This window comes from Camelus dromedarius, chromosome 16 (genome assembly GCF_036321535.1).
Source record: "Camelus dromedarius isolate mCamDro1 chromosome 16, mCamDro1.pat, whole genome shotgun sequence".
Lineage (NCBI taxonomy): Eukaryota > Metazoa > Chordata > Mammalia > Artiodactyla > Camelidae > Camelus > Camelus dromedarius.
The window spans coordinates 48574748-48591937 of NC_087451.1; the positions used below are offsets into that span (position 1 = coordinate 48574748).

General features: G+C 53.6%; 2 protein-coding genes across 6 annotated transcripts in view; one reads left to right on the forward strand and one right to left on the reverse strand.

The window, feature by feature from the left end:
• Positions 1 to 14228, forward strand: part of NOS2 (nitric oxide synthase 2) — a 51817-nt gene extending 37589 nt beyond the window's left edge. The window contains exon 27 of the mRNA XM_064495889.1: positions 13741 to 14228. Within this exon, the coding sequence (XP_064351959.1) occupies positions 13741 to 13794 (54 nt within the window). The 3' untranslated portion in view covers positions 13795 to 14228. The remainder of the gene's footprint in view (positions 1 to 13740) is intronic.
• On the reverse strand, positions 1960 to 16748 carry LGALS9 (galectin 9). Of its 5 annotated transcripts, none has more exons than XM_010979000.3 (11): positions 16591 to 16748; positions 11064 to 11155; positions 10026 to 10227; positions 9074 to 9184; positions 7889 to 7984; positions 6209 to 6244; positions 5908 to 5958; positions 5145 to 5186; positions 4628 to 4716; positions 4379 to 4541; positions 1960 to 2676 (listed from the first exon to the last, which is right to left on the reverse strand). In XM_010979000.3, exons 1-11 carry the CDS (start codon positions 16627 to 16629, stop codon positions 2530 to 2532), a joined length of 1068 nt encoding a protein of 355 aa, XP_010977302.3. In that variant the 5' UTR covers positions 16630 to 16748; the 3' UTR covers positions 1960 to 2529. The 5 variants fall into 5 exon arrangements, with proteins under 5 accessions (XP_010977302.3, XP_010977301.3, XP_010977300.3 ...); XM_010978999.3 differs by having other exon boundaries at positions 5145 to 5189; XM_010978998.3 differs by lacking the exon at positions 7889 to 7984.
• Between the last annotated feature and the right edge of the window lie 442 nt (positions 16749 to 17190).

Here is a 17190-nt window from a genome sequence, read left to right on the forward strand (position 1 = left end):
AGGGACATACCGTCTGAAATGCCCACCGGGTATGGGAACAGCACACGGAGTTTTGTGCACATCTGAAAACCTGTGGTGGGGGTGAGGAAGTGTGGGCTGGCCTGCAGGCACTAGCTGTACCTCACACAGGAAGCATCTGATGCGGGGCGTGTTGGTGAGGGGCGGTGCAGCACATGATGGTGGTTCTTTAGCGAAGGTTTAGACCTAAGACAGCGCTGTCTTAGGAAGTCACCACCTTTTGCCCTGGGGCCACCTGTTTTGTGAGAGTTTGGCCAATAATGATTTAGCCCTGGGGGACAAAGCAGGTGAGGTTCGGGCTGCGTGTCAGGGACTTGGCAGTGAGTGAAGAACACACATCTTCCCGAAGAAGAGCCCTTTAAGGGACTGAGCCCTGTTTCCTTCTCCCAGTGAGAACGAGGAAGAAACTCAGTCAGGGGCTAAGTGGGGGTCTGGCAAAATCTGGCTCCCAGCTTGGCGTTGGCCTCTGTTTTGTTGGCTCCCTGGCCCACTTCTCCCCTCCCTCACTCCTACTCGGGTTGGGTGGTTGCGGGGAGAAAGGAGCATGCCAACCGCCAGCGTCCCAGCAATGCATCTATACAACGTGGTCAAGAACGCGGTCACCTGGACCAGGGCCTCTCCCACAAACCACCTGGGGTTTACTGTGCAGACTCTGATTCAGGAGGTCTGCAGCAGGGCCCGAGATTCTGCGTTTCTAACAGGCGCCCAGGTGCTGCCGGTGCTGCTGGTGTTGCTGGTGGATGCAACCAATGTTCCAGGTTCTGTCCCGTCCAAGAAAGAATTAGGAGACAAGATGTAGTGTTAAGAAAAGTAAAGTGAGGATTTATGAAAGGATGGATAGTACACTCTCAAGGGGAACAGCAGGCAGGCCCAGGTGAGCAGCTGCCCTGAGTTTCTTTGGCGAGTTAGTTATATAGGGTGTAAAAATAATTGGGCGGAATATTCATTGAGGAGGAAAGGACTTGGGGTCATATTTCCTGATTATCATCCCAACTCCACCTTCCCAAAGGGAGGAGGGATTTTTGTCCTTATTTAGTCTAGATCAGAAGTGTCATGGTGTCACTTCATGATAGGTACTTCTGATCTGCAAGGCTAATTTTATTGAAATGAGAGCATAATGAGCAAAAGTTTACATTCGGACATTGGAAATTCCTGCCTTTTCTGACCTTTCTTTGTTGGTCTCCAGGCCAAAAGGTGTGGCCCCTTAACAACCCGAAGATTCCTGCTTTTCTTTCTCTGCCAGGGACCCCTGGTGCTTATGTATGTTTCCTGCATTTGCCTTGTGCCCCTCCTTTCTGCTCAATTCCTGTCATTTGGTCTGTGTCCCCCTTTCTCTGCTCATATCTAGCTATCTGCCTGCTCTAACGGTTGCCAAGGTACTGGATTCTTGGGGTTAGCAGGATGGGTTGGTGTTGGAGACACAGAGCTGGGCCCCCCTGCCCTGGCCAAGTGGCTGGTATCCCCCTACACTGAGCCCCTTTCCCACCATATCTTAACCCCTGACACCGGGGGCTCCGTAGTGGAACCACACAAACAGGTCTCTCTTCCGAGTCAGCTTCTCGGGAGCCCACCTGCCTCCTCCTCCCGCTGGAACGCCGGGTTCTGATGAGCCCGCCCTGCCATCCTGCCATCCAGCCTCTGGCTCTGCGCCGCCCCTCTTGGGCTCTGGTTGAGCCCTTGGCCCATCTCAGAAGCAAGGGACCATTTCCTGGGTTCTCCTCTGTTACCAAGCTTCCTGCATCAGAGCTTCCTTTTCAAGAGGCTGCGTCTCACACCCTTCTGGGGTTTGTGGGGGACCCACTGGGAGCAGGATGTCAGGATCCCCCCTGATAAAAGTGAGCCCACGCTCTCTCCTCACACTCCCCTCAGCCAGGACCTCCCCAATTCCAGAGACTCCAAAATGTCTCCAAACTCATTTAATAAACAACCACCACCCCTGCATAGGTGCCGACAAGCATTTTTCTTTATTTGAAGGACATGGGGAAAGGGGAGAACCCTCTGCTGAGAAGACTCCTGTCAGTGGGGTGTCATCAGGGTAGCTTTTCCAGAGGGTACAAGAAGAGGTCAAAGGTTGGAGAAAGGGGAGGGGCCAAGGGTACTCCCTGCCACGTGGAGTGACAGCTGGTGACTTGGAGCTGGGTGGACTTGAATGGGGGTTGGTGATGTGGTTGAGAGGCAGGTGAGGCACAGGCCTAGGCTGGGGGCTGGGGAAGGCCAGGCCCCTCCCTTTCTGCTGAGGGAACTGAACTTGGGGCCCACCTGCACGGACCACTCCTCCCCTTTAGGATCTGGGTGCTGCCCCACTGAGGAAGGTAGTCCTAGCCAGCTGCCCTCTCTGCTCCAGGCTGGCTGCCACCAGAGCAGAGCCAGATGGGGCTGTGGTCTCACCAGCAAAGCCCCAGGTCCTCAGCAGGCTGGGAGGGGCCAGGGCCAGGGCTGGGCAGGTTAGGGGTGATGAACAGGTCCAGGCAGCAACAGGGCCCAGCCCTCATCCCCAGGCCCAGAGATCACTTATGTCTGCACGTGGGTCAGCTGGATGTCACCGCCCACCTCCAGGCTGTTGATTGCGGGCAGGTTCTTCAGGCGGTGGTAGTATTCAAAAAGGTGCTGACCATCCACAGCCACCCTGAGGCCATGGCTTTCACACATGATCCACACCTAGACAGAGAGGCCCCACATTTACACCCTACCTGGACTGTCCTTAGAACTGAACGCAGGCTTGCACCTCCCTCCCTCCTTCCCGCCTTCCTCCAATGTTAGTTAAGCAAGACCCACACCTTATTGGAGCCACACCAAAGGATTCACTCTTCACCGAACATGCCGCGTGTCCTTCCCTCCCTGTACTTTTACAGATTCTGTTCCCCGGCCCAGAACACCCTTCCCCCTGTGCTCCCTGCTCTGCCCATCTTGTCCATGTGTATCACTGCTCATCCCCCTTCCAGATTCACCCTCCTCCAGGCAGCCTTCCCTGCTTTTCCCCACCTCCTGACCCCCTCAGGCCGTGTCCCCCACCCCCATCTTCACTCTCCAACTGGACCCTGAGCCTCTAGGGGCAGAAAGACTGGCTTGTGTCATCCGTGTCCCTACGATCCAGCTGATAGGAGTGCTCAGTGCCTGCACTCCGGCAGCGGCAGCCTCCTAACTAGTCCTTCCCACCCCAACATTTTCCAGGAGGCAGTTCTGTTAAACTATCATCATCCCCATCACATGGCTAACCCTAACAGCACACCCACTGGGCACTGTCCTAAGCATGTCACAAACACAATTTCATTTCCTTCTTCCATCTCTGTGAGATCAATATTATTATTTGTCCCATTTTTAAGATAAGAAAATTGAGGCACAGAGCAGCTAAGTCACTTGCTCGGGGTCACACAGCTAGTTCCAACACTTTGTATTAAAATCCAAACTCCTTTTAATGGCCCACAAGACCCTACATCAGTCATTTTCAACACTTGGGTGAGGAGTATTAGGGCATATTTTAAAATATGGGTGTACAGCCTCACCCCCTCATCAGCGTGAGGTGGGGCCAGTCATTGATTTTTCCTTTCTAGCTCTCGGGTGATTTGAATGTGTAGTCAGGGTTAAGAACCCTGCTCTGTGCAACCCGGGGCCTCCAGCAGCGCCCCCCTTTCCACTCTCCTGGAAGCCCCTGGCCTCCTGCTTCCTAGACAGGCCACGCCCACAACCCCCCTCATTTGTGAGAATAGCTACACCCTCTGCTGCCTGCAAGATCTGTGCAAGGCGGGCTCCTACAACTGAGGTCCCAACTGCTCTGTGGCCTCCTCTGAGACCCACGCCAGCCTGGGTCTCACTCATCCCTTATTCTGTTTTGCTGTCTGCGTAGTACTGCTTGTTATTCTGCAGTGATCTGTCCATGCATTCATTTCCTTGTTCCTCCCCCACCTCGATTGTAAACACCATGGGGGCAGGACCAGGACTGTCTGCGTCATGGCTGTCACTCCAGCACCCGGGGCTACCTTCTGCTCAGAGTAGGCCTGGACACAATAGCTGATAAATGTTTGTTGAATGAATGAGTGAGCAAGTGAATGAATAAATGACACTTCATTCTTGGGTTCTATCTGGCACTGATTGGCTGTGTGACCTCAGTGAGTACCTGCACTTGTGAGTCTGTTTCCCAATCTGTAAACAGCCGATAGTACCTGCCACCTACCTTGTGTGGGACAGTAGTAGTAAAATGATAATGACAGTCACTTGGTGAACACTTGTCTCTTCTTCTGGGCCCAGCCCTCACCCCAGAGGCATCTGCTCCCATCTCGATCAAGGTGCCCCCAATGCCCTCCACCTGCTGCCCCACTTGCCCCTTGAGAGTCCCTCTGAGCACTGGGCTGTGGCATCTCACCGAGAAGTTCTGGCCCCGGAAGAAGGGCATCTGTCGGGGCAGGCTTCGCTCCTCAGACCCCCAAGAGCTGTTGATCTGCGTGTTGCGGACCACGGCGTTCTCGTCAAAGCGGGGGTTCAGGTGGAAAGCGATGTTGCTCCCAGAGCGCAGGTTGATATAGAACCTGGGGGCAGGCCACTCCCATGGGCTCTCTGCCTGGAGCCAGGGGGATGGCCAGAATGACCTCTCCTCCCCCGGAGCCCTGCTCACCTCTGAGCGCAGGGCAGGATGGTGCCCGACACGATGATGCTCTTGGAGGGGTACAGCCCCCCTGGGATGGAGGTGAAGAACGGCATCGGCTGTGGGGAGGAGAAGGGCAGCAGGGGGAGCTTTGTGCCAATTTCTGTGAATTTGGATTGTCGCCTGGGTTTGTTAACTGTGCCTAATATATTTTCAAGAAAGAACTCCGTAATAACTTTACTTGGTTCAGTAAATGGCAAAGGGAGACTTCACAGAGTTCCTCAAATTAATGGCTTAAACTGTCATGAAAACAGCCTGGGCTGGACACAAAGGATGCTTGTGCTGAGAAGGGAAGTCTTACAATATATCCACGGTGACAGGAAGGTTTTAAAGGTGAAAGCTCCTTTCGAAAGTCTTCTAAGTTACTTGGAAGTTTTCAGAACTATGGTTTACTAAGGGACTGCTTTTAATTTTGTAAGCTGCCCTTCACCCCCCCACCCTGCACAACACAAACCAGACTTCTGCCTCTCCCTAAGAAACCACTTACATATGCTGGGTTGGGATACGCCATAGGTGGGATCATGGGATTCTGCTGGAAAGAGATCAGGAAGTTCAGTGTGGGAGTGTGCACACACACACACGTACAGACACACAGACACACACACACATATACAGACACATACACACATAGACATGCACACATATCCATACATACGTGCACGCGCACACACACACACACACTCGGACCCCAACACGTCCTAGAGGGGATGCTCCAATGGGAGACTGAGGTCGTGAGGCCTCAGCCCTGATTCTCCCATTCACTTTCCTTCTCCTGTCAGCCTTGGTGGGACTTCCTGCCGTGTTCCTGGATCCCAACACAGCCACCTGCCCCTCAACCCCTCCAAGGGCAGCCCCACTGACTCCATGCCTCCCACATGATTTGCACCCACAGGAGGAGAACAGCCTAAGCCTGTGGTCAGCAGTGACATCCTGGGGGCTCATCCTCAGGATGCAGGGTCTCATATCCAGATGCTGGGACCACAGCACACCCCACCAGGGACAGACCAATTTTCCTGCTGGTTCCTAGGGGACCTGCACCTTGGGCCATGGGTAAATCCAGCCTAATCCAGAATCTCCCCTGTCCTAGGAGAGTTTTATGTGCGTGTCTCCTGAGCAGAGGGCCTAGCCCCAGACATCCCCATCCTTCTTGCTGAACTACTTTCTTCCCGCCTCTGGGCCTAGAAAATTCAGCCCTTGGTTAAGGGGGGGATGTGGTGGGGTCGTGAGCTGACCAGAGTGTTCAGACTTACAGGGAACATCTGTCCAGGGGTGCTCTGCACAGTGTGGACGAACCTTTGAGTCTGGAGGAAAGAAACCGCGTTTTAACCGCGTTTTGACCAGCCTGAAGACCACCACCCGCCACCAGAGGGCACCACTCAACACATCCCCCACCCCGGAACTCCCTCCTGCCATCACCACCATAGCCAGGCGGAAGGTTGCGGGGGATGGCCTCGGCTGCCCCACGCTCCAGTGGGAGAGGCCCTGCCTCTTCCTTTTAACCCACATGAAGAACCAAAGTGAAGAATTCCGAAGAGGGCGCAGGATACTTACCATGGGAGCCGCAGTGGCTGGCCAGATCCCTGGAGACTGAAGGGGATGAGAAATCAAAATGGTGGTTAACACTGGAGCCAGGGGAGAGATGACAGCAGAAACTGCGGTAAGAAAGTTCCCCTCACACTCATGTTGCCTCCTTCCTGCTGCCAAGCAAGCCTCCCTGAGCCTGTGGCACCCAGCTTCTCACCCACCATCCCAGGTACACTGTGGTTATGCAACAGGGTTGGGGGTGAGGGTCGGGATTGGAGGAGGGGGATCATCCCCACTGGCTCCTGCAGGGGATGTAGACCATTTAGCTTCCCTCAGCTCCCAGGGGCAAAACCATTACTCCCAGTGCCATATCTCACCCATAAGGTGAAAGATAATATTTGCTGAAGGCCTATTGTGTGCCAGGCTCTGGCTTCAGCGCTTGACGGTGAGGGAGGCATCCTGTCCTCCTGTTTCTCTGGTGAGGCAACCAGACTCAGAAAGATTAGGCAACTTGCCCAAGCTTACTCAGGTAGCAAGTGATGAAATCCAAAATGGTACCCAGTTCCGGCTGATAGTGTCCACCACATCCCATCCTCTCCAGGCCACGGCCAGAGTTGGGCTGCCCTACAAAGACTCCCTGGAGCTCTACCAGTCCTGAGGCAGCATGGCAGGAGGCCAGTGCCCTAGCTGCACTGTGCCGGGCACAGGAGAACTGGGTAGAGAGACACTCCTCCCCTCAGAGTCCCCACTGCTTCCGTGGCCAAAGAAAGGGCCAGGCCCTGCTCCCCTTCCTGTCCTGGACCCTGTCTTCACCCAGCCGACTGTTCCTTTGGCAAACCACATTCCACATTCGTTAACTGAGTCTCCTGTGTGCCAGGTACTGTGTAAAACGCAGGAGGTACTTGAATAAACCAGTCACAAATCCCAGCCCACAAGGGGCCTGCGGAGTGGGGTTGGGGAGGAGTGAGGGGAGTGACGAGGAGACACACAGAAGCACATTTACAGCGGGACATGGTGACTGGCATAGCACAGAGGCGTGCAAAGTCTATGGGACACAGGGGGAGCATCCAGGGATCTGCCAGTCAGCGACAATGCCTGGAGGAGGGACATTTAAGCAGAGCATTGAAGGGCTGTTAGGGGTTGGCTGGGGGTGAGTGGCAAAGGGTGCTTTCAGCACAGGGACAGCATGTGCAGAAGGCACGGGGAGCCCGAGAGAGCCCCCAGTGAACAGTAGGGGCTGCATGAGCTTCCTGGGTGAGGGGTGAGGCCGGGAGGGAGGCTGGGGCAAGACTGGGGAGGATTGTGCATCCTCTGCAGGCCCGGCTGGGGAATCTGGGCTTCATCTAAAAGGGCGTCAGGCCTTTAGGTCTTTAAAGCAGGGGGAGGATGTGATCAGATGTGGGTACAGGAAGGTCACTGTGGAGGTAGGTGTGTGGTGGGGTGAGGGGACTAGACCATGGTCTGAGTGGTGAAGGGGCAGACGCCTGGACCAGGGTAGTGGCTTTGGGAGGAGAGGTGTTGGTGCCCTGGAGAGATAATGAGGGGAAGAAAGAACCAAGGATAACTGTCAGGTCCTGGGCTGGGGAGTGTGAATGGAGACAGGGAACCTCTGGGTGGGCATGACGGGGTCTGGAGCTGGACCAGCCTCTCAGACCCTCTGTCTTTCCTGCTGACGGCTCAGCCTCCCCAGGCCTCCATCCGACTCACTTTCGGTTTGCGCCCCTTGTGCTTGGGTGGGAAACAGGCTGGCTGGGAGAACTGCACCCTGGAGTGGGCGGGCTGCATGGGAGTCACGTGGGTGTTCTGTTAAAAGAAAGGGAGCCACAGGGTGAGGAGAAGCATGAATGGAGCCGAGGAAGAGCGGGAAAGCAGGCGCCAGGCCGGAGGGAGACAGCCAGGCAGCGGGGCAGCGGGGTGTCCAGGAGGGGCAGAGGGAGGTCAGGCCCCAGTGAGTGACAGCGGGCTGGCAGCTCCCTCTCCCGCAGGGGAGAGTTGATGGAGGGACTATCCGATGTGAGGGCCAAAGAGAAAGGAGCTATTTGCTGAGGGCCTGCAGTGGGCCTTTCCCATCTGAGGTGGGCACACACTCAGGTACCCAGTGGTGACAGTAGCTCCACCTGGGGCCCTGCAGACTGTGCGCCCAGCACACCCTAATCTTCCCAGTTTTCACAAAAAGCCAGAAATCCAGATTCCTATGTGTTATCTCCTGATCGTTTTTTTTTTCCAAATTGTAAATAGATACAACATAAAATTGGCCCCTTCACTATTTTTACGTGTGCAATTCAGTGGCATTAAGTCCATTCACCACCATCCAGCTCCAGCACTTTTTCATCTTGTGAAACTTCTCCTGACCTTTTGGATGGTGGTAACACATTGAAAAAATTTAAAACATAGAGAGGGTCACATAGACCCCGGTGTGGCCCATGCAGGCTGTTCGGTGCCCTCTGACATGGATTGCCTCACTGAATTCACATTAACGACCCATGGGGAGGCCATGACCGTGTTCCTGCCCAGGTGAGGAAACTGAGGCTGGGAGAGGCTAAGTCGTTTGTCTAAGGTCCCCCAGCCGATGTGAATGGCAGAGCTGGAGATTTGACCTGGATTCAGTTTGGTTCCCAAGCCTGGGTTCTTTCTAGAACTACAAGGCCTCCTAACCAGGATGGAAACAGAGAGTGACAGAGACAAATGGCCTAGGGGTCCTGGACACTGAGACAGGGGTTTCAGACAGAGACAGCAACACGAGAAGGACGAGACAGGAGAGCCAGAGGTGTGTCCCCAGAGTCACCTGGAAAGGAGACTGACTGGCACCTCTGGCCCCACCCAGCAGGGCCTGGGCACAGCAGGCTGGGCCTCACACCCAGCCCGGGACAGGGGCCAAGTGGACAGTCTGACCTGGAAGCTGACATAGGACAGCTGCACGGCTCCCGTGACGGAGATGGTGTTGACGTGGTGGAAGGGCACGCGGTGTTCATACTGCACAAAGAGGTTCCCGTTCACCGTCACCTGCCAGGATGAGTGCAGCTTTCAGGAGGGGAGCCCAGCCGGTGGGGGGAGCACACCTGAGCCGCTGGGACCCCTGCGTCTAGAAATTTAGACCTGCGTCTAGTTTTCACATCCACCCTCTGAAGTTGGAAGGCATCAGCCTTCAGAGCTGCCCCAATTTCAGGAACATGCGTGGGATCCAAAATGCATCCAAAAGTAATTCCTACGTGGCTCTACTTTTTTTTTTTTAGTTCTTGTGGTTGTTTGTTTTTTGCACTAGGTTTGTCTTTCTAATCCTAGCTCACCTGGGGTGTTATTTAAATATGCATAAAATGATCCCGGGGTTAGAGGAGCGGTGACCACAGGTTGCATATTGAGGGAGTGGGCACATCCTTGTTCACACAGAGAAGCACAGATACCGGTGTCCTCATCCCCACCCTCTCCCCAAGTCCAGAGACACTGCTCTGCTTGCAAAAGCAATCTGCAGTGCCATGCAAAACGAAGCCGTTAATAAAACCTGGAGGATAAAGGCTACAACAACGCAACAGAAAAACATCTGTGATCAGAGACCTGGAGTAGAAGAAGGGCTACAACAGAGGAGTGGAAATAACTTGGACTTTAAAGACCCAGGAGGTCAAGTGGCTACTTATCTAGTTCTGATTTCTGAAGTAAAAGATGCAGCAGGTGCACCTGGAGATGCAGATGAAAGTGTATAAGGAGACTGCAGCCACCATAATGCCCTTAAAAGGAAATGGTCGTCTTATCCGTACAAACGTGTTGTATACGTGACTATTTAAAGGTTCTTCACCGAGTCTGATAAGACTAGGGCAGTGGAAGGAAAGGGAGGAGAGTCTCTGCTCACCTTGAACTCCGAGCTCTGCACCAGGAAGCAGAGCTCAAACGGGATCCCCCTCTGGAAGGGCATTTGCTTCTTCCTCTCCTCAGGCCCCCAGCTTCCCTTCTGCTTGGTGTTGCAGACCACATACCCGCCCTCTTCAAACCGTGGGTTGAAGTGGAAGGCGATGTCATTGTCACTGCGGCCAGTCTGAAAGTTCACAGCAAACCTGGGCGAGGGAAATCAGATCGTGCTGGGAGACCTGGTTTGCTGCCAACGGCAGGAACGCAAGGGCCTAGCACCTTTGACCGACATCTGCCTGGGGAACCTGCCCACCACCTGCGGGGCTGGCTCGTATCCATCCTTAGTTTGTTGTCCTCTTTTTGTTCACCTAATTTGCATTTAGTGGGTTTTTGTGCAGTTACTGCATTTTGCCCGTCCAGTGTGCTTTTCTAAAACTAAGTAGAAAATGGGTAGAGAAATTTGTATTCAAGATGCAAGTTGAGAAACATAACTAGAAGCGGGAGGTGTTCACGCCGAGTGGATGCTTCTAGGAAGCCAGCCCATGTCTGCTCAGTTGAGAAGGAGGACAGATGGAAAGATTACGTGACATTGGATGAGCCACACCTAGAGAGGTACTGTCTAATGCGGAGGCACAGCTAGCTGCCCAGGCCTGTGGACCTCAGTGCCTGCACCTGTCCCTCAGTAGAGGTTGGCGTGTGTCCACCTGACCTGAAGATACGTGTGAGTTCCTCCCTTGGAAACAAAGGAAGTTGATATTTTTGCAAATCTGAGTCTTCATTTACGAAGTTCAGTCCTAGAACTTTTACCTCTAGGCTGGCCTGCTTCTCTCCTTAGTCTGTGAGCCCCCATCATCCCCAGGTCTTTGGAGAATCTGTGTTAACGATGCCCTGGATGCTCCTGGTAGGTTGGCAGAGGTGGGTCCTTCTCATCCCCTGAGCCAGGTGTGGGCAGCTCAGAAGATGCTGGGTGGACCACCCTGAGCTGACAGGCATCATGGTTCGCCCAGGGGCAAGGCTGGAGAGAAACAAAAATGCCAGGTACCTGGTTCCACCGGAGTAAAAAGCAGTCCCACTGACAGTAATCTGAAGTCCATCCTGAAGACCCCCTTGGATTGTCCCGGTGAAGGGGACGATCTGCGGGGAGGAGATGGTGGTCAGTTAGGGAACCTGCCTCCTTCCGTGCCTTCCATGTGGTGGCCGGCTTGGGTGTTGCGCCCAGCACTTGGGCCAGGGCGGCAGTGAACAGGACAGGTGGACGCTCAGCCCCACGCACCTTCCAGGCCCGTGAGGAAGCCGACTGGAAGCAAGGAAGTTACACAGACATCCTGAGGTTGTGAGAAGGAGACCTCTGGGCTCTGAGAGAATGTGACAGGGACAAAGTGACAGCTTCCAAGAGGAAGAAGCAGCTCAGCCCTGAGCTGGGAAGGAACCAGGGGAGCGATGGGGCAGCTGGGCCCTGGGCCACGCTCCTAGCAAAGGCCCCCAGGGCCCTGGGTGGGGACTTAGGAGGCCGGAGGAACCAAAGAGACACCAACCTATACTAGAGGATAAGCCTTCTGCTCACCTGAGCGAGCCAAGAAGAAGGCCTCCTCCACCCTCCTGTCCACCCCGCCTGGTGACAATGGTGACCAATGACCTTTGCCCTCCCACTGCCTCAGGTAGTGCCTCTTCCTGGGTGGTCTCTGCAGCCACAGGGCTGCCCCTCTTCTACTCCTGCCCCTGGGCTCCCATTGCTTCCCCCAGGCCCTCGGCTGCCTCCAGAGTCCTAATGCAGCATCTCCGCCCCCCTAGGCTCCATCACTTTGTCATGTTCTCTTTCCCGGGCCTCTTGAAAGGCCCCACAGTTATGGTGAGGGATGCTTCACTTTTGAGCCACGCATATTCCAGATTTGGATCCTAATTCTGCCACTCATTACCTGATTGGCCTTTGGAAGCTTATTTGACTGCTCTTTGTCTGTTTCCTCATTTGTAAAATAGGGATAAATCCCACCTTCTGGGTACGATTGATGATTAGGTGAGAAAAAGTCTGTGGAAGAGGCTGGCGCATAGTAGGTGTCTTTCGACCACCCCCCTGCTTCCACCCTGGTCTCTCTGAGCAAAATTCCCAAATTGCTTACTTGTCAAATTTCAAAACTTACTTCCAGAATGCCTTTTATCTAACGTGGTTCTGCAGCCTGCACTGAACATAGTTCAATCTCCTAGTCAATTTTTGCGTTTTTCAAGTTGCTGAAGTCTTTTCTACCTTCTCCTTTAAGTCACTTCCCTACAAAAATTAAGTGCTTACAGGAACCAAGCAGGTGATGTGTCTGAGTGAGATGGCCAGGTAGGGTACAGTAGGGAGTGGTGGGGATTGCAGCAAAGTGGACACCATCTTCCATCTCTAAAGGGGCAGTGTCCACTCAGCTGTAACTAGTGGTTACCATCCAGGCCCAGTGTTGGCAGAGCTTCCAAATTTTTAGGAGAAGACAGAAATCATGATTTTTTTTTTTTTGGAAAACTTTATAATTCCTAGGGGGAAAAAATCCTTTAAAAAGGATTGTAGAAGACTTCCTTTATTATTCAGCTACATAATGAAATAGTTGAACCATAAGATATGCCTGGATTTGCTTCAAAATAATCCAGGGGTAGAAAGGGAAGTAGGGTTGGATAGAGATGAAGCAAGATAGGTCATAAGCTGAGAATTGTTGAAACTGGGTGAAGGGTATGTGTGGTTTATGATACTATTCTCTCTGCATTAAAAATTTTTCTTTAGCAATAAGTTAAAACAAACATCATACAGGCCAAACAACAAACACCCAGTAGCCCAATTCAGTCCTAGCTTGCGTCCTTGAGTTGCAAACCACTCAGAATCTAGGGAAACCCCTCCTAGCTCAGGGTGCACAGCTGGCCCAGTGAGAGAATAAGCAATGCCAGGATCCCATTTGGACAGACTCTGCTCTCCATGGTCCTTTGGGAGAGGGATCTTTTGTGGCATCTGAACTCCGCCATTAAATACTTTGGTGACCTTAAGCAGATCACAGCTTCTCTGCATCACGAGTTCTCTCTGTCATTTCTGTCCATGCCAGTGATTTTGGAGAAGCAGCGGCAACCTGACACAGTCACAGACCAGCATGGCAGACTTCCCTGAAAAGTCCTCCCCTACTTTGTTGGTTGAAACCTGCAATTCTCTTAAGAACCTCCCATACCATCATGAGAGACAAGGCTTAAAATGCACATCCTCAGTGAGCACCGGACCTTCCCTTCAGCACACTAAGGTATAAGGAGCTGAAGGCAGAGTGTGATGGACGGGGTCATATATGCACAGGAGGAAGGCAGGATGGAAGCAGACGTGCAAGGACCATCGGGGTGGGCAGTACAGGTCAGTCTTAAAAAATGATTCCCACTAGAAAAAGTTTTGTGAGATTTCAGTATCTTGAACCATCAAATTCTGGCAAACAAAATAATTTCAATTGACTATACCCCTACAGACAAGGATACTCTTTGCAGCATTATAATAGCAAAGAATCAGAAAGAGTCTAAAAGTCCACCCTGAAGAAAATGGTGAAATAAATTATGGTGTTTCCATAACAATGGATTCTATGTACCCTTAACTAGAAAGGAAGAGGAGGAAGGGAACTGTCTGAGAAACTGATATGGAATGATGCCATATGTGTTTTAAAAATGGGTGGAGGAGGCTAAGTGTATGTATTTACTTATTATGGATAAAATCTTTCCGGCAGGATTCAAAGAAACTGCTGATGTTGGCTGACTCCAAGGAGGGCATGGTGGACTGAAGAATTACCACATCTTATCCACCCCACCAAAAACGTCCACATTCTAATCCCTGGAATTTGTGAATATGTTACTGTACGAGGCAAAAGGGACTTTGCAGGTGTGATTAAATTAAGGATCCTGAGATGGGGAGGTTATCCAGGATGATCCAGGTGGGCCCGGTGTCATCACGGGGTCCTCAAGGAGGGAGGCAGGAAAGCAGAGTCAGTAGGAGATGTAACAACAGAAGCAAGAAGCTGCTGGCTTTAAAGAAGGAGGAAGTGACCATGAGCCAAGGCATGCAGGCCACTATGGGAGCCGGAAAAGGCAAAGGAACCCATTCTCCCTTGAAGCCTCTGGAAGGAAACAGCCTTGCCACTGCTTTGATTTTAGATTTCTGACCTCCAGAAGTGTAAGAGAATAAATTTGTCTTGTTTTAAGGCTGGCCAGCCAAGGACCCCTCTGTGTACGTGTGTGTGGTCTTAGCAGAAAACAGCAGCACCCGCTTTTGCTCAGGAGGATGGATTTTTATGCTCAATTTATGGTCCCACAGCTTGGGCTCGCCTCCCGGCTCTCTGTGCTGGTAGCTGTGATGTTGAACAAGTCACCTGAACTTTCTGCACCCTAGTTCCTTCCTCCGAACAGTGAGACAAGGGCGCTGCCAGCATAGCATTGTTCTTGACAGGAATAGGTGAGAGGCCATGTGGAAAGTACTTGGCAGCAAAGCCTTGACATCAGGAAGCATTAATCCCTCTGCTGGGTCAGAACTTGCTCTCAACTCCTGGTCGTGCCTGCAGGCTGAGGAATTTTCCCTCTTCTTCCTCTCCAGCCTGGAAAGCAGAGCCAGGCCCTCCAGGCCAGAGGGTGAGGAGCCCCTTCTGGTGGCCCAGTGTCACAGAGGCCACCCAGCTGCAGCTGGCAGAGGGGCTCACCCACAGGAGGCAGCTTGTAGCCAAAGGGCACTGCTGCCCTCTGGGGGCCAACCTTTCCCATCTGTGTTATCCTCACAACAACCCTGGCCATTATTAGTGCCACTTTTACAGAATGTGAATGTGTAAACAGGCACAGAAAGGTTGGGTAACTTGCCCAAAGCCACACAGCTGGGAAGGGACAGAGCCGGGTTTGAACCCTGGCACTCATGCTTATAACCGCCGCACAAGCTGCTTCTCTTGATGAAGCCCAGAACATCCTCACTCCTGGCTCACTGAGGGCTCCCCAGACCGACCAGCAAGTCCTGCCCTGCTTGTGGTGCCAGCTGCCCTCCTGGCCCTCCGAGGCAGATGAGGCCGGCGCGGTGTGAGTGAGAAACAGGCAAGGCTCCCGGGGCAGGTTCTTGTGGTGTCAGCTCCTCAGCGGAACGGCCGACCTGTGACTTTCCTGCTGCACTTAGGAGGAAGTGAGATCCTAGGTGCCTGGGGTCAGTGACCCGGGAGAGGGCAGCCATGTCGGGTGGACGATGCTCTGAACACCTGTGGGGGCTGCCTGCCTCCAGCCTCTTTCTCATCTGGACTCCATGGCCCTGTTTTGAGTCTCTCCTGCCCATGGGAGGAGTTCCCTTCTGATTTGAAATCTTTGGCTTTTGAATCCAAGGATTGGAAAATAAAAATGCATCACCAGAATAATAAAATGTCAGGGCTTGGGAGAGACTCTGGGTCCCCCATCTGATGGAGAATGAGCCCCACGTGACACTGATCTTGAGGCCACCACCGAGGGACCCACTGGGTAGTCTAGTTTCCTCCAGCTCCACCCTGGGAACCCCCACAAGGTGGGCTGAGGGCCACCTGTGACTGCCCGGAGGAAACAGGCCAAGCCAGGCCCCTGCTGAGGTGGGCTTGAGTGTGGAGCCCCCGCAGCACTCCCCCAGCACCTGCTGACCCGCAGGACAGGCTCCATCAGACCCCCAGGCTGGCCCCTTGAGAAGCCCTTCGCTGATGCCGAGAGAGAGTCCTCCTGCAGGGCCGGGCTCAGAACACAGTGACCACAGAAAGCCCCTGGCCCGGGGCTGCCGCCTGCCTGGCTCGCCTCACAGCACTCTCTCTGTGGGTACCTCCCTCTTCCAGGGGGAAATCAAGGCACCTCCCTTCTCCACACTGCAGGGGCAGCCCGGTTTTTCTCTTACTCCCAATACGGGCCCTCTGCAGACACCCTGACCTGCCCTGCCTTGTTCACTCGGCCCTCAGGGAGCAGACACCGCCTCAGGAGGCCTTCCCTGCTGCCCCTGGATTCTTAGCAATACTAAACACTTCTGAAGCATCCACGGTGGGCCAGACACTGTTCAAACCCTCTCGATGTGCTCCCTCGCTTAATCCTCACCCCAACCCTGGGCGGTGACTCAAGGATTACCCCTGTGCTACAGATGCAGAAACTGAGGCCGAGAGAGGTAAAGGTAATTTGCTTCGGGTCAAGCGGCTAGTAGATGGCTGAGCCCAGGGAGGCCGTCTCCAAAGTGAGTGAGTGCCTTTAACTGTCGTGCTGGGTTGTTATCCTCCCCAGAAGCCGTGGTTACCTCTCCTTTCACACAAAGAAACCATCCTTCTTCTAGTTTCTACTTCTGCCCATCTTCCCCCACTGAGCACCTAGAATAGGACAGGCACTCGGAGAGAGCTCAGGAAACGTTTGTGGGATGCATGAATCCCAGTGATGTTCACCCCCTCCAGGCAAAGGGAGGCAGCCATGGAGCAGAAGCTGTGTCAGGACTGCCCCAGCTGGTGTTGCTGCCCTTATTGTGTTCTCTTTGGGACGCCACCTCCCCTCCACCCCCAGCCACCTGCAAGGGCTGCCTCCCCCAGGCTGAGGCCGCCCGCAGCCCCGGAACTCACTGGGTTCAGGTAAGGAGGCTGGGCACCGCTGAAGGCCATCTCTTCACTGCCTCTGTGGTCACCACTGCTTTGAACACTGGCCAGACCGTCCTCTGCACTGGGGAGGACCTAACAGAGGAATAGAAACTAAAGCAACTTGGCAGTTATTCAGTGGGGAGGAGCCAGGAGCAGAAGGAAGTAGGTTTCGAGAAAGGGAGAAATGTAGGGTGCTGAGGGAGGAGGGCGGAGGATGGGACTCAGGGAGAGGGAAGTGAGTGTCTCTCACCCAGTGACCTTTCCCTCCTCGCTCTTCCTGTGCTCTGCCCCTGAGACCTAGCAGTTAATATAATTCATGTGGATTCAGAGATCCTGACCACACTGACACCACAGCGAGCTTCTAGACGACACTGCCCATGACTCTGTGGGTGCGTCTCCTGAACTTGATCACAGTGTCCAGAAAACAATGGGGCTGCTTAGCAGGGCCCGTGTGGTTGGGCGCTGCCTGTCCACAAGGTGGCAGTGGTGGTGGTGGGAAGGCCTGGTTATACCCATTTTCCACACTAAGAAACTGAGGCTCATAGAATCGAAGGGTTGTATCCAAGGTCACACAGCTAACTAGTG

Excerpts from the sequence above, each read along its gene's own strand:
- LGALS9 (XM_010978999.3), bottom strand. The coding sequence starts at position 16,629 with ATGGCCTTCAGCGGTGCCCAGCCTCCTTACCTGAACCCA. Across the intron at positions 11,156-16,590 it reads AGCCTCCTTACCTGAACCCA|ATCGTCCCCTTCACCGGGAC; the intron begins GTGAGTTCCGGG and ends TCCTCCCCGCAG. Across the intron at positions 7,985-9,073 it reads TGTCCTATGTCAGCTTCCAG|AACACCCACGTGACTCCCAT; the intron begins GTCAGACTGTCC and ends TTCTTTTAACAG.